Source organism: Oncorhynchus kisutch, unplaced genomic scaffold (genome assembly GCF_002021735.2).
Source record: "Oncorhynchus kisutch isolate 150728-3 unplaced genomic scaffold, Okis_V2 Okis01b-Okis20b_hom, whole genome shotgun sequence".
Lineage (NCBI taxonomy): Eukaryota > Metazoa > Chordata > Actinopteri > Salmoniformes > Salmonidae > Oncorhynchus > Oncorhynchus kisutch.
The window spans coordinates 3,159,595-3,184,448 of record NW_022261978.1 but is presented as its reverse complement, the minus strand read 5'-3'; the positions used below and the strand labels follow the sequence as shown (position 1 = coordinate 3,184,448).

General features: G+C 47.8%; 1 protein-coding gene across 2 annotated transcripts in view; it reads left to right on the top strand.

Annotated features, from left to right (window-relative positions):
• aspscr1 (ASPSCR1 tether for SLC2A4, UBX domain containing) overlaps positions 1 to 24,854 on the top strand; it is a 49,735-nt gene that overhangs the window by 6,604 nt on the left and 18,277 nt on the right. Inside the window, exons 4-13 of one of the 2 annotated variants that reach the window (XM_031811011.1) lie at positions 7,725 to 7,825; positions 16,596 to 16,653; positions 17,358 to 17,431; positions 17,716 to 18,268; positions 18,377 to 18,430; positions 18,644 to 18,783; positions 20,667 to 20,748; positions 20,908 to 20,974; positions 21,718 to 21,780; positions 22,061 to 22,113. In XM_031811011.1, coding sequence (XP_031666871.1) covers positions 7,743 to 7,825; positions 16,596 to 16,653; positions 17,358 to 17,431; positions 17,716 to 18,268; positions 18,377 to 18,430; positions 18,644 to 18,783; positions 20,667 to 20,748; positions 20,908 to 20,974; positions 21,718 to 21,780; positions 22,061 to 22,113 — 1,227 coding nt within the window. In that variant the 5' untranslated portion in view covers positions 7,725 to 7,742. Of the gene's footprint in view, positions 1 to 7,724; positions 7,826 to 16,595; positions 16,654 to 17,345; positions 17,432 to 17,715; positions 18,269 to 18,376; positions 18,431 to 18,643; positions 18,784 to 20,666; positions 20,749 to 20,907; positions 20,975 to 21,717; positions 21,781 to 22,060; positions 22,114 to 24,854 lie in introns of those variants that run through there. The other variant, XM_031811012.1, reaches the window with a different exon arrangement.

Here is a 24,854-nt window from a genome sequence, read left to right as displayed (position 1 = left end):
TCCCCTGTTTCTATTTTTACAAATGGTTAGTTGTTAAAAAACACATTTTCTTCGTCCTTTTAACTCTGCCGGTGTCCTGGGGGAAACATGTTTTCCATGTTAGCTAGTCACCACAGTGAGTGATCGGTAAACAACTGGCCGGGTCTGGATTAAGTTAACATGGGTCATCATCCATCTGGGATGACGTCTGCTGTTTCCACTGGGGTTCTGAGAAGAGGTCAGGTCCTTTCTTAATGACATCATCAATCCTCTGACAGCACCCGTGTCATCAACCTGTGCCAAGTGACCTCCCACCCACTGAGAAAACGCATACAACACGCTACCAACATACATGTAGTGTTTACGTTCCACACCTCCATAGACAGTCAGACATCACAACATGTAGTGTTTACGTTCCACACCTCCATAGACAGTCAGACATCACATGTAGTGTTTACGTTCCACACCTCCATAGACAGTCAGACATCACATGTAGTGTTTACGTTCCACACCTCCATAGACAGTCAGATATCATAACATACATGTAGTGTTTACGTTCCACACCCCCATAGACAGTCAGACATCATAACATACAGGTAGTGTTTACGTTCCACACCCTCCATAGACAGTCAGACATCATAACATACAGGTAGTGTTTACGTTCCACACCTCCATAGACAGTCAGACATCACATGTAGTGTTTACGTTCCACACCTCCATAGACAGTCAGACATCATAACATACAGGTAGTGTTACGTTCCACACCTCCATAGACAGTCAGACATCACATGTAGTGTTTACGTTCCACACCTCCATAGACAGTCAGACATCACAACATGTAGTCTTTACGTTCCACACCTCCATAGACAGTCAGACATCATAACATAGTGAAGAACAATCTGGCCATGTTCTGTTATAATCACCACCTGGCACAGCCAGAAGAGGACTGACCCCTCAGGGCCTGGTTCCTCTCTAGGTCTCTTCCTAGGTTCAGCCAGAAGAGGACTGACCCCTCAGGGCCTGGTTCCTCTCTAGGTCTCTTCCTAGGTTCCTGCCTTTATAGGGAGTTCTTCCTAGCCACCGTGCTTCTACATCTGCATCTTGCTGTTTGAGGTTTTAGGCTGGTTTCTGTATAAACACTTTGAGACATCAGCTGATGTAGAAATGGCCTTATATAAAATGTGCTGGATTGATTGACATCTGCTGATGTAGAAATGGCCTTATATATTAAATGTGCTGGATTGATTGACATCAGCTGTTTGTTTACGTTACAGTGCATTTAACAGCTGTGTGAATGTGGTTCATGTCTGATCCTTCTCTCAGAACGTGTTTAGTGAAATAATGTGTTTATGTAATAAGTTGTTAGGTCTTTGTGGATTATTTCCATGTTACAGGGAGTCTAGATGTGGCAGACGATGAAAGCCTGCTTGGTAAACAGTAACAACATGGCCGTGTGTCAGGGGGGAGTGCAGGTAGAGGAGTGTTTGAAGCTGTGCCCGTGTTGTGTTATAAACTGTATTCAGGATAATCATCCCTGTGATCATGGCTGTAGTTCTCTGGGTGACTAATAGCTCTGAATAGGAATTCTGGCTCTGTGTGTGTTCCCTAGATGTGTGTGTGTGTGTGTGTGTTCCCTAGATGTGTGTGTTCCCTAGATGTGTGTGTGTGTTTCCCTAGATGTGTGTGTGTGTTCCCTAGATGTGTGTGTGTGTGTGTGTGTGTGTGTGGTGTTCCCTAGATGTGTGTGTGTGTGTGTGTGTGTGTGTGTTCCCTAGAATGTGTGTGTGTGTGTGTGTTCCCTAGATGTGTGTGTGTGTGTGTTCCCTAGATGTGTGTGTGTGTGTGGTTCCCTAGATGTGTGTGTGTGTGTGTTCCCTAGATGTGTGTGTTGTGTGTTGTGTGGTGTTCCCTAGATGTGTTGTGTGTTGTTCCCTAGGTGTGTGTGTGGTGTTTCTAGGTGTGTGTGTGTTCGCTAGATGTGTGTGTTGTGTGTTCCCCGATGTGTGGTGTGGTTCCCCTAGATGTGGGTGTGTGTTCCATAGATTGTGTGTGGTGGTGTTCCCTAATGTGTGGTGTGTGTTCCATAGATGTGTGGTGGGTGTGGTTCCTAGATGTGTGTGTGTGTGTGTGTTGGGTGTTTCCCTAGATGTGTGGTGTGTGTGTGTGTGTGTGTGTGTGGTGTGTGGTGTGTGTGTGTGTTCCCTAGATGTGTGTGTGTGTGTGTGTGTGGTGTGTTCCCTAGATGTGTGTGTGTGTGTGTGTGTTCCCTAGATGTGTGTGTGGGTGTGTGTTTCCCTAGATGTGTGTGTGTGTGTGTGTTCCCTAGGTGTGTGTGTGTGTGTGTTCCCCCTAGGTGTGTGTGTGTGTGTTCCCTAGATGTGTGTGTGTGTGGTGTGTGTGTGTTCCCTAGATGTGTGTGTGTGTGTTCCCTAGATGTGTGTGTGTGTGTGTTCCCTAGATGTGTGTGTGTGTGTGTGTGTTCCCTAGATGTGTGTGTGTGTGTGTGTGTTCCCTAGATGTGTGTGTGTGTGTGTGTTCCCTAGATGTGTGTGTGTGTGTGTTCCCTAGATGTGTGTGTGTGTGTGTTCCCTAGATGTGTGTGTGGTGTGTGTTCCCTAGATGTGTGGTGTTGTGTGTGTTCCCTAGATGTGTGTGTGTGTGTGTGTTCCCCTAGATGTGTGTGTGTGTGTGTGTGTTCCTAGATGTGTGTGTGTGTGTGTGTGTGTTCCCCTAGATGTGTGTGGTGTGTGTGTGTGTGTTCCCTAGGATGTGTGTGTGTGTGTGTGTGTGTGTTCCCTAGATGTGTGTGTGTGTGTGTGTGTGTGTTCCCTAGATGTGTGTGTGTGTGTGTGGTGTGTGTGTGTGTGTGTTCCTAGATGTGTGTGTGTGTGTGTGTGTGTGTGTTGTTCCCTAATGTGTGTGGTGTGTGTGTTTCCCTAGATGTGTGTGTGTGTGTGTGTGTTCCCTAGATGTGTGTGTGTGTGTGTGTTCCCTAGATGGTGTGTGTGTTCCTAGATGTGTGTGGTGTTCCCTAGATGTGTGTGTGTGTTCCCTAGATGTGGTGTGGTGTGTGGTGTGTGTGTGTGTGTTCCCTAGGTGTGTGTGTGTGTGTGTTCCCCCTAGGTGTGTGTGTGTGTGTTCCCTAGATGTGTGTGTGTGTGTGTGTGTGTGTCCCTAGATGTGTGTGTGTGTGTTCCCTAGATTTGTGTGTGTGTGTGTTCCCTAGATGTGTGTGTGTGTGTGTGTGTTCCCTAGATGTGTGTGTGTGTGTGTGTGTTCCCTAGATGTGTGTGTGTGTGTGTGTTCCCTAGATGTGTGTGTGTGTGTGTTCCCTAGATGTGTGTGTGTGTGTGTTCCCTAGATGTGTGTGTGTGTGTGTTCCCTAGATGTGTGTGTGTGTGTGTTCCCTAGATGTGTGTGTGTGTGTGTGTTCCCTAGATGTGTGTGTGTGTGTGTGTGTTCCCTAGATGTGTGTGTGTGTGTGTGTGTTCCCTAGATGTGTGTGTGTGTGTGTGTGTGTTCCCTAGATGTGTGTGTGTGTGTGTGTGTGTTCCCTAGATGTGTGTGTGGTGTGTGTGTGTGTTCCCTAGATGTGTGTGTGTGTGTGTGTGTGTGTGTGTGTGTTCCCTAGATGTGTGTGTGTGTGTGTGTGTGTGTGTGTGTTCCCTAGATGTGTGTGTGTGTGTGTTCCCTAGATGTGTGTGTGTGTGTGTGTGTTCCCTAGATGTGTGTGTGTGTGTGTGTTCCCTAGATGTGTGTGTGTTCCCTAGATGTGTGTGTGTTCCCTAGATGTGTGTGTGTGTTCCCTAGATGTGTGTGTGTGTGTGTGTGTGTGTGTGTGTTCCCTAGATGTGTGTGTGTGTGTGTGTGTGTGTGTTCCCTAGATGTGTGTGTGTGTGTGTTCCCTAGATGTGTGTGTGTGTGTGTGTGTGTGTTCCCTAGATGTGTGTGTGTGTGTGTGTTCCCTAGATGTGTGTGTGTTCCCTAGATGTGTGTGTGTTCCCTAGATGTGTGTGTGTTCCCTAGATGTGTGTGTGTTCCCTAGATGTGTGTGTGTTCCCTAGATGTGTGTGTGTGTTCCCTAGATGTGTGTGTGTGTTCCCTAGATGTGTGTGTGTGTTCCCTAGATGTGTGTGTGTGTCCCTAGATGTGTGTGTGTGTTCCCTAGATGTGTGTGTGTTCCCTAGATGTGTGTGTGTGTTCCCTAGATGTGTGTGTGTGTTCCCTAGATGTGTGTGTGTTCCCTAGATGTGTGTGTGTGTTCCCTAGATGTGTGTGTGTGTTCCCTAGATGTGTGTGTGTGTTCCCTAGATGTGTGTGTGTGTTCCCTAGATGTGTGTGTGTTCCCTAGATGTGTGTGTGTTCCCTAGATGTGTGTGTGTTCCCTAGATGTGTGTGTGTTCCCTAGATGTGTGTGTGTTCCCTAGATGTGTGTGTGTGTCCCTAGATGTGTGTGTGTGTTCCCTAGATGTGTGTGTGTGTTCCCTAGATGTGGGTGTGTGTTCCCTAGATGTGTGTGTGTGTTCCCTAGATGTGTGTGTGTGTTCCCTAGATGTGTGTGTGTGTTCCCTAGATGTGTGTGTGTGTTCCCTAGATGTGTGTGTGTTCCCTAGATGTGTGTGTGTTCCCTAGATGTGTGTGTGTTCCCTAGATGTGTGTGTGTTCCCTAGATGTGTGTGTGTGTTCCCTAGATGTGTGTGTGTGTTCCCTAGATGTGTGTGTGTTCCCTAGATGTGTGTGTTTTCCCTAGATGTGTGTGGTGTTCCCTAGATGTGTGTGTGTGTTCCCTAGATGTGTGTGTGTGTGTGTTCCCTAGATGTGTGTGTGTTCCCTAGATGTGTGTGTGTGTGTGTGTTCCCTAGATGTGTGTGTGTTCCCTAGATGTGTGTGTGTGTTCCCTAGATGTGTGTGTGTGTGTGTTCCCTAGATGTGTGTGTGTTCCCTAGATGTGTGTGTGTGTGTGTGTTCCCTAGATGTGTGTGTGTTCCTAGATGTGTGTGTGTGGTTCCCTAGATGTGTGTGTGTTCCCTAGATGTGTGTGTTCCCTAGATGTGTGTGTGTGTTCCCTAGATGTGTGTGTGTGTTCCCTAGATGTGTGTGTGTGTTCCCTAGATGTGTGTGTGTGTGTTCCCTAGATGTGTGTGTGTTCCCTAGATGTGTGTGTGTGTGTGTTCCCTAGATGTGTGTGTGTTCCCTAGATGTGTGTGTGTTCCCTAGATGTGTGTGTGTGTTCCCTAGATGTGTGTGTGTGTTCCCTAGATGTGTGTGTGTGTGTGTGTTCCCTAGATGTGTGTGTGTGTGTGTTCCCTAGATGTGTGTGTGTGTGTGTTCCCTAGATGTGTGTGTGTGTTCCCTAGATGTGTGTGTGTTCCCTAGATGTGTGTGTGTTCCCTAGATGTGTGTGTGTTCCCTAGATGTGTGTGTGTTCCCTAGATGTGTGTGTGTTCCCTAGATGTGTGGTGTGTTCCCTAGATGTGTGTGTGTGTTCCCTAGATGTGTGTGTGTGTGTCCCTAGATGTGTGTGTGTTCCCTAGATGTGTGTGTGTTCCCTAGATGTGTGTGTGTTCCCTAGATGTGTGTGTGTTCCCTAGATGTGTGTGTGTGTTCCCTAGATGTGTGTGTGTGTTCCCTAGATGTGTGTGTGTGTTCCCTAGATGTGTGTGTGTGTTCCCTAGATGTGTGTGTGTGTTCCCTAGATGTGTGTGTGTGTTTCCCTAGATGTGTGTGTGTTCCCTAGATTGTGTGTGTGTTCCCTAGATGTGTGTGTGTTCCCTAGATGTGTGTGTGTGTGTGTGTTCCCTAGATGTGTGTGTGTTCCCTAGATGTGTGTGTGTGTGTGTTCCCTAGATGTGTGTGTGTTCCCTAGATGTGTGTGTGTGTTCCCTAGATGTGTGTGTGTGTTCCCTAGATGTGTGTTTGTGTTCCCTAGATGTGTGTGTGTGTTCCCTAGATGTGTGTGTGTTCCCTAGATGTGTGTGTGTTCCCTAGATGTGTGTGTGTTCCCTAGATGTGTGTGTGTTCCCTAGATGTGTGTGTGTGTGTTCCCTAGATGTGTGTGTGTGTGTGTTCCCTAGATGTGTGTGTGTGTGTTCCCTAGATGTGTGTGTGTGTGTTCCCTAGATGTGTGTGTGTTCCTTAGATGTGTGAGTGTTCCCTAGATGAGTGTGTGTTCCCTAGATGAGTGTGTGTGTGTGTTCCCTAGATGAGTGTGTGTGTGTGTGTTCCCTAGATGAGTGTGTGTGTGTGTGTGTGTGTTCCCTAGATGAGTGTGTGTGTGTGTGTGTGTGTTCCCTAGATGAGTGTGTGTGTGTGTGTTCCCTAGATGAGTGTGTGTGTGTGTGTTCCCTAGATGAGTGTGTGTGTGTGTTCCCTAGATGAGTGTGTGTGTGTGTTCCCTAGATGAGTGTGTGTGTGTGTTCCCTAGATGAGTGTGTGTGTGTGTGTGTTCCTAGATGAGTGTGTGTGTGTGTGTGTGTGTTCCTAGGTGAGTGTGTGTGTGTGTGTGTGTTCCCTAGATGAGTGTGTGTGTGTGTGTGTGTTCCCTAGATGAGTGTGTGTGTGTGTGTTCCCTAGATGAGTGTGTGTGTGTTCCCTAGATGAGTGTGTGTGTGTGTTCCCTAGAGGAGTGTGTGTGTTCCCTAGATGAGTGTGTGTGTGTGTGTGTGTTCCCTAGATGAGTGTGTGTGTGTGTTCCCTAGATGTGTGTGTGTGTTCCCTAGATGAGTGTGTGTGTGTGTGTTCCCTAGATGAGTGTGTGTGTGTGTGTGTGTTCCCTAGATGAGTGTGTGTGTGTGTGTGTGTGTGTTCCCTAGAGGAGTGTGTGTGTTCCCTAGATGAGTGTGTGTGTGTGTGTGTGTTCCCTAGATGAGTGTGTGTGTGTGTTCCCTAGAGGAGTGTGTGTGTTCCCTAGAGGAGTGTGTGTTCCCTAGAGGAGTGTGTGTGTTCCCTAGAGGAGTGTGTGTGTTCCCTAGAGGAGTGTGTGTGTTCCCTAGAGGAGTGTGTGTGTGTTCCCTAGAGGAGTGTGTGTGTGTTCCCTAGAGGAGTGTGTGTGTGTTCCCTAGAGGAGTGTGTGTGTGTTCCCTAGAGGAGTGTGTGTGTGTTCCCTAGAGGAGTGTGTGTGTGTTCCCTAGAGGAGTGTGTGTGTGTTCCCTAGAGGAGTGTGTGTGTGTTCCCTAGAGGAGTGTGTGTGTGTTCCCTAGAGGAGTGTGTGTGTTCCCTAGAGGAGTGTGTGTGTGTTCCCTAGAGGAGTGTGTGTGTGTTCCCTAGAGGAGTGTGTGTGTTCCCTAGAGGAGTGTGTGTGTTCCCTAGAGGAGTGTGTGTGTGTGTGTTCCCTAGATGTGTTTTGTATTAGATGTGTGTTTAGTGATAGGCTACCTCGGCTCACACTGTGTTGGTGTGTGTTCTCTAGATGCGGTGTGTGTGTGTGTGTGTGTGTTCTCTAGATGCGGTGTGTGTGTGTGTGTGTTCTCTAGATGCGGTGTGTGTGTGTTCTCTAGATGCGGTGTGTGTGTGTGTGTTCTCTAGATGCGGTGTGTGTTCTCTAGATGCGGTGTGTGTGTGTTCTCTAGATGCGGTGTGTGTGTGTTCTCTAGATGTGTGTGTGTGAGTTTTGCAAATGAGTTGTCTGTGTTCAATAACGGTATGTTCTGTTTCTGTGTTCTGTTTCTGTGTGTGTTCTAGAACAGTGTGTTCTGTTTCTGTGTGTGTTGTAAAACAGTGTGTTGTATTCTGTGTGTGTTCCTCAGGTGCGTATTGCCCTGCAGATGGAAGATGGTACCAGACTCCAGGGTACTTTCTCCAGTGGACAGACACTATGGGAGCTGCTCACACACTTTCCCCAGACCAGGTAGGTAGGTAGGGTTGTCACTGATCGCCCAAGTGCAGTGTGTGTGTGTGTGTGTGTGTGTGTGTGTGTCTGCGTGCGTGCGTGCGCCTGCCTGCCAAGACCAGAGGTTTGTTATTTTTATGAGTGAGTGCTGAACACTGCGATCAAAGAGTCGCAGACCAGGAGTGTGCCAAGTTTACAACAACCCCTCTGCTCTCCTCCTCCTCTCCTTTTTTCTCTCCCCTGTTTTCTTTCTCCTCACCCCCAACCTCTACTCTCTTCAAGCTCTCTACTCTCTTCAAGCTCTCTACTCTCTCCAGGCTCTCTACTCTCTCTCCAGGCTCTCTACTCTCTCTCCAACCGCTCTCTACTCTCTCTACTCTCTCTCCAGCCGCTCTCTACTCTCTCTACTCTCTCCCCAGCCGCTCTCTACTCTCTCTCCAACCGCTCTCTACTCTCTCTACTCTCTCCAGCCGCTCTCTACTCTCTCTACTCTCTCTCCAACTGCTCTCTACTCTCTCTCCAGCCGCTCTCTACTCTCTCCAGCCACTCTCTACTCTCTCCCCAGCCGCTCTCTACTCTCTCCAGCCGCTCTCTACTCTCTCCAGCCGCTCTCTACTCTCTCTCCAGCCGCTCTCTACTCTCTCTCCAGCCGCTCTCTACTCTCTCTCTCCAGCCGCCGCTCTCTACTCTCTCTCCAGCCGCTCTCTACTCTCTCTCCAGCCGCTCTCTACTCTCTCTCCTGCCGCTCTCTACTCTCTCTCCAGCCGCTCTCTACTCTCTCCAGCCGCTCTCTACTCTCTCCAGCCGCTCTCTACTCTCTCCAGCCGCTCTCTACTCTCTCCAGCCGCTCTCTACTCTCTCCAGCCGCTCTCTACTCTCTCCAGCCGCTCTCTACTCTCTCCAGCCGCTCTCTACTCTCTCCAGCCGCTCTCTACTCTCTCCAGCCGCTCTCTACTCTCTCTCCAGCCGCTCTCTACTCTCTCCAGCCGCTCTCTACTCTCTCCCCAGCCGTGCTCTACTCTCTCCCCAGCCGCTCTCTACTCTCTCCAGCCTCTCTCTACTCTCTCTCCAGCCGCTCTCTACTCTCTCCAGCCGCTCTCTACTCTCTCCAGCCGCTCTCTACTCTCTCTCCAGCCGCTCTCTACTCTCTCTCTCCAGCCGCTCTCTACTCTCTCCAGCCGCTCTCTACTCTCTCTCCAGCCGCTCTCTACTCTCTCCAGCCGCTCTACTCTCTCCAGCCTCTCTCTTCTCTCTCCAGCCGCTCTCTACTCTCTCCAGCCGCTCTCTACTCTCTCCAGCCGCTCTCTACTCTCCCCAGCCGCTCTCTACTCGCTCTTTACTCTCTCTCCAGCCGCTCTCTACTCTCTCTCCAGCTGCTCTCTACTCTCTCCAGCCGCTCTCTACTCTCTCTCCAGCCGCTCTCTACTCTCTCCAGCCGCTCTCTACTCTCTCCAGCTGCTCTCTACTCTCTACTCTCTCCCGCCGCTCTCTACTCTCTCCAGCCGCTCTCTACTCTCTCCAGCCGCTCTCTACTCTCTCCAGCCGCTCTCTACTCTCTCCAGCCCCTCCCTTCCTCCCTAATCCCAAATCCTTACCTAGCCCCTCCCTTCCTCCCTAATCCCAAATCCTTACCTAGCCCCTCCCTTCCTCCCTAATCCCAAATCCTTACCTAGCCCCTCCCTTCCTCCCTAATCCCACATCCTTACCTAGCCCCTCCCTTCCTCCTAATCCCACATTTTTACCTAGCCCTCCCTTCCTCCCTAATCCCACATCCTTACCTGGCCCCTCCCTTCCTCCCTCCCACATCCTTACCTAGCCCCTCCCTAATCCCACATCATTACCTAGCCCCTCCTTCCTCCCTAACCCACATCCTTACCTAGCCCCTCCCTAATCCCACATCATTACCTAGCCCCTCCCTTCCTCCCTAATCCCACATCATTACCTAGCCCCTCCCTAATCCCACATCATTACCTAGCCCCTCCCTTCCTCCCTAATCCCACATCCTTACCTAGCCCCTCCTCCCTAATCCCACATCATTACCTAGCCCCTCCCTTCCTCCCTAATCCCACATCCTTACCTAGCCCCTCCCTTCCTCCCTAATCCCAAATCCTTACCTAGCCCCTCCCTTCCTCCCTAATCCCACATCCTTACCTAGCCCCTCCCTTCCTCCCTAATCCCACATTTTTACCTAGCCCCTCCCTCCCCCTCCCTAATCCCACATCATTACCTAGCCCCTCCCTTCCTCCCTAATCCCACATCATTACCTAGCCCCTCCCTAATCCCACATCATTACCTAGCCCCTCCCTTCCTCCCTAATCCCACATCCTTACCTAGCCCCTCCCTAATCCCACATCATTACCTAGCCCCTCCCTTCCTCCCTAATCCCACATCCTTACCTAGCCCCTCCCTTCCTCCCTAATCCCAAATCCTTACCTAGCCCCTCCCTTCCTCCCTAATCCCACATCCTTACCTACCTCCCCCTCCCTAATCCCACATTTTACCTAGCCCCTCCCTCCTCCCTAATCCCACATCCTTACCTGGACCCTCCCTTCCTCCCTAATCCCACATCCTTACCTAGCCCCTCCCTAATCCCACATCATTACCTAGCCCCTCCCTTCCTCCCTAATCCCACATCCTTACCTAGCCCCTCCTTCCTCCCTAATCCCACATCATTACCTAGCCCCTCCCTAATCCCACATCATTACCTAGACCCTCCCTTCCTCCCTAATCCCACATCCTTACCTAGCCCCTCCCTAATCCCACATCATTACCTAGCCCCTCCCTTCCTCCCTAATCCCACATCCTTACCTAGACCCTCCCTTCCTCACTAATCCCACATCCTTACCTAGACCCTCCCTAATCCCACATCTTTACCCTAGCCCCTCCCTTCCCTCCTAATCCCACATCCTTACCTAGCCCCCTCCCTTCCTCCCTAATCCCACATCCTTACCTAGCCCCTCCCTAGTTCCCACATCCTTACCTAGCCCCCTCCCTTCCTCCCTAATTCCACACCCTTACCTAGCCCCTCCCTAATCCACATTCATTACCTAAGCCCCTCCCTTCCTCCCTAATCCCACATCCTTACCTAGACCCTCCCTTCCTCACTAATCCCACATCCTTACCTAGAACCTCCCCTAATCCCACATCTTTACCTAGCCCCTCCCTTCCTCCCTAATCCCACATCCTTACCTAGCCCTCCCTTCCTCCCTAATCCCACATCCTTACCTAGCCCCTCCCTATTCCCACATCCTACCTTAGCCACTCCCTTCCTCCCTAATTCCACACCCTTACCTATGCCCTTCCCTAAATCCCACATCCTTACCTAGCCCCTCCCTCCTCCCTAATCCCACATCCTTACCTAGTTCCTCCCTAATCCCACATCCTTACCTAGTTCCTCCCTAATCCCACATCCTTACCTAGCCCCTCCCTTCCTCCTAATCCCACATTCTTACCTAGCCCTTCCCTTCCTCCCTAATCCACCCCCATCCCTTAACTAGTTCCTCCCTAATCCCACATCCTTACCTAGTTCCTCCCTAATCCCACATCCTTACCTAGCCCCTCCCTTCCTCCCTAATCCCACATCCTTACCTAGCCCCTCCCTTCCTCCTAATCCCACATCCTTACCTAGCCCCTCCCTTCCTCCCTAATCCCACATCCTTACCTATCCCCTCCCTATCTTTCTTAGGGCCCTATGAAATCAGCGTTGGGGAAGGGATCATGGAATCCAGACATTAAAACAGAATGTTATTGACTTTAGTAGGAAATCAACAGAAGTTATTGACTTTATTAGGAAATCAACAGAATGTTATTGACTTTAGTAGGAAATCAACAGAATGTTATTGACTTTAGTAGGAATCAACAGAATGTTATTGACTTTAGTAGGAATCAACAGAATGTTATTGACTTTAGTAGGAAAATCAACTGAATGTTATTGACTTTAGTAGGAAATCAACTGAATGTTATTGACTTTAGTAGGAAATCAACAGAATGTTATTGACTTTAGTAGGAAATCAACTGAATGTTATTGACTTTAGTAGGAAATCAACTGAATGTTATTGACTTTAGTAGGAAATCAACTGAATGTTATTGACTTTAGTAGGAAATCAACTGAATGTTATTGACTTAGTAGAAATCAAACTGAATGTTATTGACTTTAGTAGGAAATCAACTGAATGTTATTGACTTTAGTAGGAAATCAACTGAATGTTATTGACTTTAGTAGGAAATCAACTGAATGTTATTGACTTTAGTAGGGAAATCAACTGAATGTATTGACTTTAGTAGGAAATCAACTGAATGTTATTGACTTAGTAGGAAATCAACTGAATGTTATTGACTTTAGTAGGAAATCAACTGAATGTTATTGACTTTAGTAGGAAATCAACTGAATGTTATTGACTTAGTAGGAAATCAACTGAATGTTATTGACTTTAGTAGGAAATCAACTGAATGTTATTGACTTAGTAGGAAATCAACAGAATGTATTGACTTTAGTAGGAAATCAACAGAATGTTATTGACTTTAGTAGGAAATCAACAGAATGTTATTGACTTTAGTAGGAAATCAACAGAATGTATTGACTTTAGTAGGAAATCAACTGGAATGTTATTGACTTTAGTAGGAAATCAACTGAATGTTATTGACTTTAGTAGGAAATCAACTGAATGTTATTGACTTTAGTAGGAAATCAACTGAATGTTATTGACTTTAGTAGGAAATCAACTGAATGTTATTGACTTTAGTAGGAAATCAACTGAATGTTATTGACTTTAGTAGGAAATCAACTGAATGTTATTGACTTTAGTAGGAAATCAACTGAATGTTATTGACTTTAGTAGGAAATCAACAGAATGTATTGAATATATTACAACATTAATTAATTTGACAAAGTTTATCATAAGACATTAACCAAATACATCAGTGATAACTATTTTCCTGCAACTTTCTGAAACAGTACCGAAGTGTGTGTGTGTGTGTGTGTGTGTGTGTGTGTGTGCGCGCGCGTGTGTGGTGTGTCACTACATGTTGTGTGGCTGTTAGCGATGATGCTAATGATAGCCTTTTTCTGATAGAGATGATGCTAATGATAACCTTCTTCTGATAGAGATGATACTAATGATAGCTTTTTTCTGATAGATGATACTAATGATAGCCTTTTTCTGATAGAGATTATACTAATGATAGCCTTTTTCTGATAGAGATGATACTAATGATAGCTTTTTTCTGATAGAGATGATACTAATGATAGCCTTTTTCTGATAGAGATGATACTAATGATAGCCTTTTTCTGATAGAGATGATACTGATGATAGCCTTTTTCTGATAGAGATGATACCGATGATAGCCTTTTTCTGATAGAGATGATACCGATGATAGCCTTTTTCTGATAGAGATGATACTGATGATAGCCTTTTTCTGATAGAGATGATACTAATGATAGCCTTTTTCTGATAGAGATGATGCTAATGATAACCTTCTTCTGATAGAGATGGTGCTAATGATAACCTTCTTCTGATAGAGATGGTGCTAATGATAACCTTCTTCTGATAGAGATGATGCTAATGATAACCTTCTTCTGATAGAGATGATGCTAATGATAACCTTCTTCTGATAGAGATGATGCTAATGATAACCTTCTTCTGATAGAGATGATGCTAATGATAACCTTTTTCTGGTAGAGATAGTGCTAATGATAACCTTCTTCTGATAGAGATGATGCTAATGATAACCTTCTTCTGATAGAGATGGTGCTAATGATAACCTTCTTCTGATAGAGATGGTGCTAATGATAACCTTCTTCTGATAGAGATGGTGCTAATGATAACCTTCTTCTGATAGAGATGATGCTAATGATAACCTTCTTCTGATAGAGATGATGCTAATGATAACCTTCTTCTGATAGAGATGATGCTAATGATAACCTTCTTCTGATAGAGATGATGCTAATGATAACCTTCTTCTGATAGAGATGATGCTAATGATAACCTTCTTCTGATAGAGATGATGCTAATGATAACCTTCTTCTGATAGAGATGATGCTAATGATAACCTTCTTCTGATAGAGATGATGCTAATGATAACCTTTTTCTGGTAGAGATGATGCTAATGATAACCTTTTTCTGGTAGAGATAGTGCTAATGATAACCTTCTTCTGATAGAGATGATGCTAATGATAACCTTCTTCTGATAGAGATGGTGCTAATGATAACCTTCTTCTGATAGAGATGGTGCTAATGATAACCTTCTTCTGGTAGAGATGGTGCTAATGATAACCTTCTTCTGGTAGAGATGGTGCTAATGATAACCTTCTTCTGATAGAGATGATGCTAATGATAACCTTCTTCTGATAGAGATGATGCTAATGATAACCTTCTTCTGATAGAGATGATGCTAATGATAACCTTCTTCTGATAGAGATGATGCTAATGATAACCTTCTTCTGATAGAGATGATGCTAATGATAACCTTCTTCTGATAGAGATGATGCTAATGATAACCTTCTTCTGATAGAGATGATGCTAATGATAACCTTCTTCTGATAGAGATGATGCTAATGATAACCTTCTTCTGATAGAGATGATGCTAATGATAACCTTCTTCTGATGGAGATGATGCTAATGATAACCTTCTTCTGATAGAGATGATGCTAATGATAACCTTCTTCTGATAGAGATGGTGCTAATGATAACCTTCTTCTGATGGAGATGGTGCTAATGATAACCTTCTTCTGATAGAGATGGTGCTAATGATAACCTTCTTCTGATAGAGAAGAAGTGGACAGCGGTCTCTTAGTGTAGTGGACTGCGGTCTCTTAGTGTAGTGGACTGCGGTCTCTCAGTGTAGGGGACAGCGGTCTCTCAGTGTAGTGGACAGCGGTCTCTCAGTGTAGTGGACAGCGGTCTCTCAGTGTAGTGGACATCGGTCTCTTAGTGTAGTGGACAGCGGTCTCTTAGTGTAGTGGACAGCGGTCTCTTAGTGTAGTGGACAGCGGTCTCTTAGTGTAGTGGACAGCGGTCTCTTAGTGTAGTGGACAGCGGTCTCTCTGTGTAGTGGACAGCGGTCTCTCGGTGTAGTGGACAGCGGTCTCTCGGTGTAGTGGACAGCGGTCTCTCGGTGTAGTGGACAGCGGTCTCTCGGTGTTGTGGACAACGGTCTCTCGGTGTTGGGGACAGCGGTCTCTCGGTGTTGTGGACAACGGTCTCTCGGTGTTGTGGACAACGGTCTCTTAGTGTAGTGGACAGCGGTCTCTTAGTGTAGTGGACAGCGGTCTCTCAGTGTAGTGGACAGCGGTCTCTCAGTGTAGTGGACAGCGGTCTCTCAGTGTAGTGGACAGCGGTCTCTCAGTGTAGTGGACAGCGGTCTCTCAGTGTAGTGGACAGCGGTCTCTCAGTGTAGTGGACAGCGGTCTCTTAGTGTAGTGGACAGCGGTCTCTTAGTGTAGTGGTTAGCGGTCTCTTAGTGTAGTGGTTAGCGGTCTCTTAGTGTAGTGGACAGCGGTCTCTTAGTGTAGTGGACAGTGGTCTCTTATTAGTGTAGTGGACAATGGTCTCTTAGTGTAGTGGACAGTGGTCTCTTAGTGTAGTGGACAACGGTCTCTTAGTGTAGTGGGCCCTACTCTCTTTGAGACCAGCTGTCTGTCCGTCGCCCCTTTCGTCTTCTCTATGATGACATCATCAATAAATCTTTGCCACGGAAGCTTCCAGAATGAATGTCAGCTCCGGTCCGCCCGGGAATCTGGGGGAACAACAAGCCAGGGAGAAGTTACTGTGTTTAGGAGACGACCTGCAATGATACAGTTATGGTTCAGTGGTTTTTAATGGAGACAAACACACACACACACACACACACAGTTGCTCACACGTAGACTCACTTACTTAACACTAGACAGGTGAGACCACCCAGGTGTGTGTTTGTTTTGAATCACAGAATACCTATTTGGTTCTCTCTCCTCCTCTCAATTCAATTCAATTCAAGGGCTTTATTGGCATGGGAAACATGTGTTAACATTGCCAAAGCAAGTGAGGTAGATAATATATAAAGTGAATATATAAAGTGAAAAACAACAAAAATTAACAGTAAACATTACACATACAGAAGTTTCAAAACAATAAAGACATTGCAAATGTCATATTATATATATATACAGTGTTCTAACAATGTACAAATGGCTAAAGGACACAAGATAAAATAAATAAGCATAAATATGGGTTGTATTTACAATGGTGTGTGTTCTTCACTGGTTGCCCTTTTCTTGTGGCAACAGGTCACAAATCTTGCTGCTGTGATGGCACACTGTGGGATTTCACCCAGTAGATATGGGAGTTTTTCAAAATTGGATTTGTTTTCGAATTCTTTGTGGATCTGTGTAATCTGAGGGAAATATGTCTCTCTAATATTGTCATACATTGGGCAGGAGGTTAGGAAGTGCAGCTCAGTTTCCACCTCATTTTGTGGGCAGTGAGCACATAGCCTGTCTTCTCTTGAGAGCCATGTCTGCCTACGGCGGCCTTTCTCAATAGCAAGGCTATGCTCACTGAGTCTGTACATAGTCAAGGCTTTCCTTAATTTTGGGTCAGTCACAGTGGTCAGGTATTCTGCCGCTGTGTACTCTCTGTGTAGGGCCAAATAGCATTCTAGTTTGCTCTGTTTTTTTGTTAATTCTTTCCAATGTGTCAAGTAATTATCTTTTTGTTTTCTCATGATTTGGTTGGGTCTAATTGTGCTGCTGTCCTGGGGCTCTGTAGGGTGTGTTTGTGTTTGTGAACCTCTCTCTCTCTCTTCTCTACAGAGCATCTGAGTTGTCTGAATCAGGTTCCACTCCTGTCTGTGTTTACATGAGAGATGAGGTATGGTATCTCCTTCTCTCTCTCCATCTGTCTGTGTGTGTTGATCAGAGTGTGATGAGGACATTGATACGGGGGGGGGGGGGTGTTGATCAGAGTGTGATGAGGACATTGATACAGGGGGGGGGGGGGTGTTGATCAGAGTGTGATGAGGACATTGATACGGGGGGGGGGGGGGGGGGGGTGTTGATCAGAGTGTAATGAGGACACTGATACAGGGGGGGGGGGGTGTTGATCAGAGTGTGATGAGGACACTGATACAGGGGGGGGGTGTTGATCAGAGTGTGATGAGGACACTGATACAGGGGGGGGGGTGTTGATCAGAGTGTGATGAGGACACTGATACGGGTGGGTGGGGGGGTGTTGATCAGAGTGTGATGGACACTGATACGGGGGGGGGTGTTGATCAGAGTGTGATGAGGACACTGATACAGGGGGGGGGGGGTGTTGATCAGAGTGTAATGAGGACACTGATACAGGGGGGGGGTGTTGATCAGAGTGTAGTGAGGACACTGATACAGGAGGGGGGTGTTGATCAGAGTGTAGTGAGGACACTGATACAGGAGGGGGGTGTTGATCAGAGTGTAGTGAGGACACTGATACAGGGGGGGGGGGTGTTGATCAGAGTGTAGTGAGGACACTGATACAGGGGGGGGGGTGTTGATCAGAGTGTAATGAGGACATTGATACTGGAGGGGTGTGTTTAGGTGAGTGGTGAGGCAGCTCTAAAGAAGGCCAGTCTGAAGTCTCTGGGACTCACAGGAGGAAGTGCCATAGTCAGGTTGGTTCCTCCACAACATGTCCACAACATGTCCACAACATATCCACAACATATCCACAACACATCCTCACCATATCCTCAACATATCCTCAACATATCCTCACCATATCCACAACATATCCTCAACATATCCTCAACATATCCTCAACATATCCACAACATATCCTCAACATATCCTCAACATATCCTCACCATTACAGCAGACATCAATGCACTGCCACTGAGTGGGAAGGGTGGTGGTGATGAGTATGTAGATGATGTCGTTCCTCTCTGCCGTTCTACAGGTTTTTACTGAAGAAGACCAAATCGCCAGGCAACGGAGACGATGACGGCATGGAGGCGGCTTCCACGGCGACAGATCCCGTCGCCAAGGAAACCAAGCCCCGCCCTTTACCCCCCGTCGGACTGCCTCCCTCACAACCAGAGGGTGCAGCGCTGCCTTCAATCAAAAAGGAGAGCCCTGACAGGCCGGTTGAGACTGCGGATGCCCCAGTCCACGTCCCCTCGGCCGCTGGCAGCACACTTCCTGGAAAACAGGAAGCGGAAGTGATTACAAACTCCCAAATTGCGGTGCGGCCTAAAAGCAGTCCCTTCGGGGGAGTGAAGAGGGAGGAAGAGGGGGATGGAGAGAGGGCAGGACCATCTGGTCAGTGCGCTGTCCATCCTTCCTCCTCCTCCTCTTCCTCTCCTCCCTCCGCTCCCTTCATCCCTTTCTCTGGAGGGGGTCAGAGGCTGGGGGGGCCGGGGGTGAGCGGTGTAGGAGCATCATCATCATCACTACCATCAATGGTTGGCGGGCCGCCCAAAGCCAAGAAATCTAAACCCAACAACGCCATGGTGAGACCTGTAGTCCAACCCAACGTCTTCTCAATGTACTCTGTTGATAAGAGTCAAGTACATGTGAATAGATACATGAATGATAGATGTTCTGTTTCTATCTCTCAGCGCCAAGCCAGTACCAAACAGGATGACTGGGCTGTGGTAGAGCAGGTTCTGCAGGTACCGTTGATGGGGTTGATGTTGTTCTGATGGGCTGAACGGACCATGTCATGAACGAAACACTTCCATGGAGAAATCCCAGTCTTTTACTCAGAGGCCTGTTGAGGGTCTCCCCTATTGTTTATGTAGAAACCTAGTCAGACAGATACACATTTCTACTGTTGTCATGTCTGCAGCGTTGAGATGCCTCACCCCTCTCTGTCTCCTCTACAGCCGGTGGACAGGGAACCCCTGATCTACCACATGGACTCTGGGGCGCATCGCTACGGCAACGAACAGGACTTGCCAGACGAGTTCTTTGAGGTGACTGTGGACGACATCCGCAAACGCTTCGCTCAGCTGAAGAGTGAGAGGTGGGACTGAGGAGAAACTGAGAGAGAGGAAGAGGGGAGGAGAGACTGAGAGAGAGAAAGAGGAGAGGAGAGACTGAGAGAGAGGAAGAGGGGAGGAGAGACTGAGAGAGAGGAAGAGGGGAGGAGAGACAGAGAGAGAGAGAGGAGAGACAGAGAGAGGAAGAGGAGAGACAGAGAGAGAGGAAGAGGAGAGAGAGAGAGGAAGAGGAGAGACAGAGAGAGAGGAAGAGGAGAACAGAGAGAGGAAGAGGAGAGACAGAGAGAGAGGAAGAGGAGAGACAGAGAGAGAGGAAGAGGAGAGACAGAGAGAGAGGAAGAGGAGAGACAGAGAGAGAGGAAGAGGAGAGACAGAGAGAGAGGAAGAGGAGAGACAGAGAGAGAGGAAGAGGAGAGACAGAGAGAGGAAGAGGGGAGGAGAGACAGAGAGAGGAAGAGGGGAGGAGAGACAGAGAGAGGAAGAGGGGAGGAGAGACAGAGAGAGGAAGAGGGGAGGAGACACTGAGGAAGAGGTGGGTGAGAGACAGGGAGAGACTGAGGAAGAGGGGAGGAGACACTGAGGAAGAGGGGAGGAGAGGTGGGGGAGAGAGGAGTGTTCAAACATGGAAGGAGAGAGAAATGGAGGAGAGATGGAGGAAGAGAGAGGAAATTAAAAGTGAGAGGTGACACTGGGTAAGAAGGAGAGGGGAGGAGAGATTGAGAGAAAGTTGCTTGGGTTTTGATCTGGATAGAGGGAGCGAGGAAAGCGACAGTGAGATTGAACCAGGAGAGATGGAGAGACTGAAAAGAGATCTCTCTATTAAAACAACCAAATGGCATTTACAGTTAGTGAGTCATTTAGCAGACACTCTGATCCAGAGAGACTTACAGTTAGTGAGTCATTTAGCAGACACTCTGATCCAGAGAGACTTACAGTTAGTGAGTCATTTAGCAGACACTCTGATCCAGAGAGACTTACAGTTAGTGAGTCATTTAGCAGACACTCTGATCCAGAGAGACTTACAGTTAGTGAGTCATTTAGCAGACACTCTGATCCAGAGAGACTTACAGGAGCGACGAGGGTTAAGTGCTTTGCTCAAAGGCACATTGACAGATGTTCTTATCTAGGCTGTTTGGGGATTCAAACCAGCGACCTTTCGGTTACTGGCCCAATGCTCTTAACTGCTTGGCTACGTGTCATGAGCAGATCTGGGTTCAGTTTTGACATCCTGGATTTGGTGAGTTAGGATAACCCAATGTCATGTATAAACAAAAGTAAGAAGAGCAGATCTGGGGTCAGTTTTGACCTTCTAATGGTTAATGTCTGAAAGCAGTCAGTTAGGGAACTTCTATATAGGTTTATATATATACTCAAATTACAGTTTGCCAATGACTTAATTAGACGCTTTGGGGAGAGACTGTGGGGAATGCTGGGAAACGTTGCTGTGTGGTATGTGCGTGCGCCTGATTGGTTCTTTATGATGTCTTCTTCAAAGAGATGTCTGCCTCCCCCGTTCTCTGTGTGACACCACACAGATTATCAAGGCTAGAATTACGTTGACCACAGTGATCTAACACACACACACACACACACACACACACACACACACACACACACACACACACACACACACACACACACACACAAATCAAAAAGTCAACTGTAAATCATCTCTCTTGCTCTCTCCTCTCTCTCTTTCTCTCTCCCTCTCTCATCTCTCCTCTCTTTCTCTCTCCTCTCTTTCTCTCTCCCTCTCCCATCTCTCTCCTCTCCTCTCCCTCCTCTCTCCTCTCTCCTTTCTCCTCACCCCTCTCTCCCCTCTCTCTCCTCTCTCCTTCTCCCATCTCTCTTCTCACCTCTCTCTCCTCTCCCCCCTCTCCCCTCTCTCTATCCTCTCCCCCTTTAGGAGGGTACTAGAGGAGGCTCCTCTGATGACTAAAGCTCTGAGAGAATCTCAGATGAAGGATAAGATGGACAGATACCCCCGAGTGAGTTGTGTGGGTGAATGTGTGTTCGCCCGTGTGTGTGTGTGTGTCAATTTACATGGAATCGACCACTAACCTGGAGGTGGATGCCAATAGTGATCCTAAATCTGTTACTACAGTAACATTGGCAATATAATAATGTGTGTGTGGTGTGGTGTCCAGGTAGTTCTGAGGGTCCAGTTCCCTGACAGATGTGTTCTACAGGGATTCTTCAGACCTCTAGAGACAGGTAGATCTCTTCCTCTCTCTTTCTCTCTCTCTCTTCCTCTCTCCCTTTCTGTCTCCTTGTGTTAGTAACTATGTGTTGACTCTCGAGACAGGTAGATCTCTCTCTTTCTCTCTCTCTTCCTCTCTCTTCCTCTCTCTTTCTCTATCCCTTTCTGTCTCCTTGTGTTAGTAACTATGTGTTGACTCTAAAGACCGGTAGTTGATATCTATCTGACATTAGAATCACACTGGAACCATAGAGATGTGATGGAATAACCATTAGAATCACACTGGAACCATAGAGATGTGATGGAATAACCATTAGAATCACACTGGAACCATAGAGATGTGATGGAATAACCATTAGAATTAAACTGGAACCATAGAGATGTGATGGAATAACCATTAGAATTAAACTGGAACCATAGAGATGTGATGGAATAACCATTAGAATCACACTGGAACCATAGAGATGTGATGGAATAACCATTAGAATCACACTGGAACCATAGAGATGTGATGGAATAACCATTAGAATTAAACTGGAACCATAGAGATGTGATGGAATAACCATTAGAATCACACTGGAACCATAGAGATGTGATGGAATAACCATTAGAATCACACTGGAACCATAGAGATGTGATGGAATAACCATTAGAATCACACTGGAACCATAGAGATGTGATGGAATAACCATTAGAATTCAACTGGAACCATAGAGATGTGATGGAATAACCAGGTGGTTTTCAACTGTCCGTCCAGTTGCTGCTCTGAGGCACTTTGTGAAGAGCCACCTGCAGGACCCCCAACTACCCTTCTACCTGTGTGAGTATCGTTACCCTCTCCATCTCTCTCTCTCGCTCCGTCTCTCTCGCTCCGTCTCTCTCGCTCCGTCTCTCTGATGGGCTGAACGGACCATGTCATGAACGAAAGGGGGAGGGACAGCCAGGAGTCCTGAGGTATGGCCCCTAGAGCTCAGGGGGAGGGACAGCCAGGAGTCCTGAGGTATGGCCCCTAGAGCTCAGGTCCTCAGGGGGGAGGGACAGACAGGAATCTCTCCATCTCTCTCATTTTGGATATAAAATGATCCTTTCCTCTCTTCCAGTCATCGCTCCTCCTAAAACCATTCTGGAGGACCCAACAGCCATCCTCTTCCAGGTAAGCCCCCCCCCCCCCTCCCCCCTACAGGTAAGACTCCATGTCTCTAAAGAACAGAATGAAATTGGACTGGTAAACTGTATTTATTGTTGCTCCAATCAGTGTAAAGTATTAATTAGGGTTGTAGTGGGTTTGAAACAGCATGGAGACATGAACCCTACACAACAACACAAGGAATTCTCATGTGCTTTAGAAAAATACACCTCTCTCTCTGTTGCTCTTTTCTCTCCTGTCCTCCTCCTCCTCCTCCTCTCTCTCTGTTGCTCTTTTCTCTCCTGTCCTCCTCTCTCTGTTGCTCTTTTCTCTCCTGTCCTCCTCTCTCTCTGTTGCTCTTTTCTCTCCTGTCCTCCTCTCTCTCTGTTGCTCTTTTCTCTCCTGTCCTCCTCTCTCTCTGTTGCTCTTTTCTCTCCTGTCCTCCTCCTCCTCTCTCTCTGTTGCTCTTTTCTCTCCTGTCCTCCTCCTCCTCTCTCTCTGTTGCTCTTTCTCTCCTGTCCTCCTCTCTCTCTGTTGCTCTTTTCTCTCCTGTCCTCCTCCTCCTCTCTCTCTGTTGCTCTTTTCTCTCCTGTCCTCCTCCTCCTCTCTCTCTGTTGCTCTTTTCTCTCCTGTCCTCCTCCTCCTCTCTCTCTGTTGCTCTTTTCTCTCCTGTCCTCCTCCTCCTCTCTCTCTGTTGCTCTTTTCTCTCCTGTCCTCCTCTCTCTCTGTTGCTCTTTTCTCTCCTGTCCTCCTCTCTCTCTGTTGCTCTTTTCTCTCCTGTCCTCCTCCTCCTCTCTCTCTGTTGCTCTTTCTCTCCTGTCCTCCTCCTCCTCTCTCTCTGTTGCTCTTTCTCTCCTGTCCTCCTCCTCCTCTCTCTCTGTTGCTCTTTTCTCTCCTGTCCTCCTCCTCCTCCTCCTCTCTCTGTTGCTCTTTTCTCTCCTGTCCTCCTCCTCCTCTCTCTCTGTTGCTCTTTTCTCTCCTGTCCTCCTCCTCCTCTCTCTCTGTTGCTCTTTTCTCTCCTGTCCTCCTCCTCCTCTCTCTCTGTTGCTCTTTTCTCTCCTGTCCTCCTCCTCCTCTCTCTCTGTTGCTCTTTTCTCTCCTGTCCTCCTCCTCCTCCTCTCTCTGTTGCTCTTTTCTCTCCTGTCCTCCTCCTCCTCCTCCTCTCTCTGTTGCTCTTTTCTCTCCTGTCCTCCTCCTCCTCCTCCTCTCTCTGTTGCTCTTTTCTCTCCTGTCCTCCTCCTCCTCCTCCTCTCTCTGTTGCTCTTTTCTCTCCTGTCCTCCTCCTCCTCCTCCTCTCTCTGTTGCTCTTTTCTCTCCTGTCCTCCTCCTCCTCCTCCTCTCTCTGTTGCTCTTTTCTCTCCTGTCCTCCTCCTCCTCCTCCTCTCTCTGTTGCTCTTTTCTCTCCTGTCCTCCTCCTCCTCTCTCTGTTGCTCTTTTCTCTCCTGTCCTCCTCCTCCTCCTCCTCCTCTCTCTGTTGCTCTTTTCTCTCCTGTCCTCCTCCTCCTCCTCCTCCTCTCTCTGTTGCTCTTTTCTCTCCTGTCCTCCTCCTCCTCCTCCTCTCTCTGTTGCTCTTTTCTCTCCTGTCCTCCTCCTCCTCCTCCTCCTCTCTCTGTTGCTCTTTTCTCTCCTGTCCTCCTCCTCCTCCTCCTCTCTCTGTTGCTCTTTTCTCTCCTGTCCTCCTCCTCCTCTCTCTCTGTTGCTCTTTTCTCTCCTGTCCTCCTCTCTCTCTGTTGCTCTTTTCTCTCCTGTCCTCCTCTCTCTCTGTTGCTCTTTCTCTCCTGTCCTCCTCCTCCTCTCTCTCTGTTGCTCTTTTCTCTCCTGTCCTCCTCTCTCTCTGTTGCTCTTTTCTCTCCTGTCCTCCTCTCTCTCTGTTGCTCTTTCTCTCCTGTCCTCCTCCTCCTCTCTCTCTGTTGCTCTTTTCTCTCCTGTCCTCCTCCTCCTCTCTCTCTGTTGCTCTTTTCTCTCCTGTCCTCCTCTCTCTCTGTTGCTCTTTCTCTCCTGTCCTCCTCCTCCTCTCTCTCTGTTGCTCTTTTCTCTCCTGTCCTCCTCCTCCTCTCTCTCTGTTGCTCTTTTCTCTCCTGTCCTCCTCTCTCTCTGTTGCTCTTTTCTCTCCTGTCCTCCTCTCTCTCTGTTGCTCTTTTCTCTCCTGTCCTCCTCTCTCTCTGTTGCTCTTTTCTCTCCTGTCCTCCTCTCTCTCTGTTGCTCTTTTCTCTCCTGTCCTCCTCTCTCTCTGTTGCTCTTTTCTCTCCTGTCCTCCTCTCTCTCTGTTGCTCTTTTCTCTCCTGTCCTCCTCTCTCTCTGTTGCTCTTTCTCTCCTGTCCTCCTCCTCCTCTCTCTCTGTTGCTCTTTTCTCTCCTGTCCTCCTCCTCCTCCTCCTCTCTCTGTTGCTCTTTTCTCTCCTGTCCTCCTCCTCCTCTCTCTCTGTTGCTCTTTTCTCTCCTGTCCTCCTCCTCCTCTCTCTCTGTTGCTCTTTTCTCTCCTGTCCTCCTCCTCCTCTCTCTCTGTTGCTCTTTTCTCTCCTGTCCTCCTCCTCCTTCCTCTCTCTGTTGCTCTTTTCTCTCCTGTCCTCCTCCTCCTCCTCTCTCTGTTGCTCTTTTCTCTCCTGTCCTCCTCCTCCTCCTCTCTCTGTTGCGCTTTTCTCTCCTGTCCTCCTCCTCCTCCTCCTCTCTCTGTTGCTCTTTCTCTCCTGTCCTCCTCCTCCTCCTCCTCTCTCTGTTGCTCTTTTCTCTCCTGTCCTCCTCCTCCTCCTCCTCTCTCTGTTGCTCTTT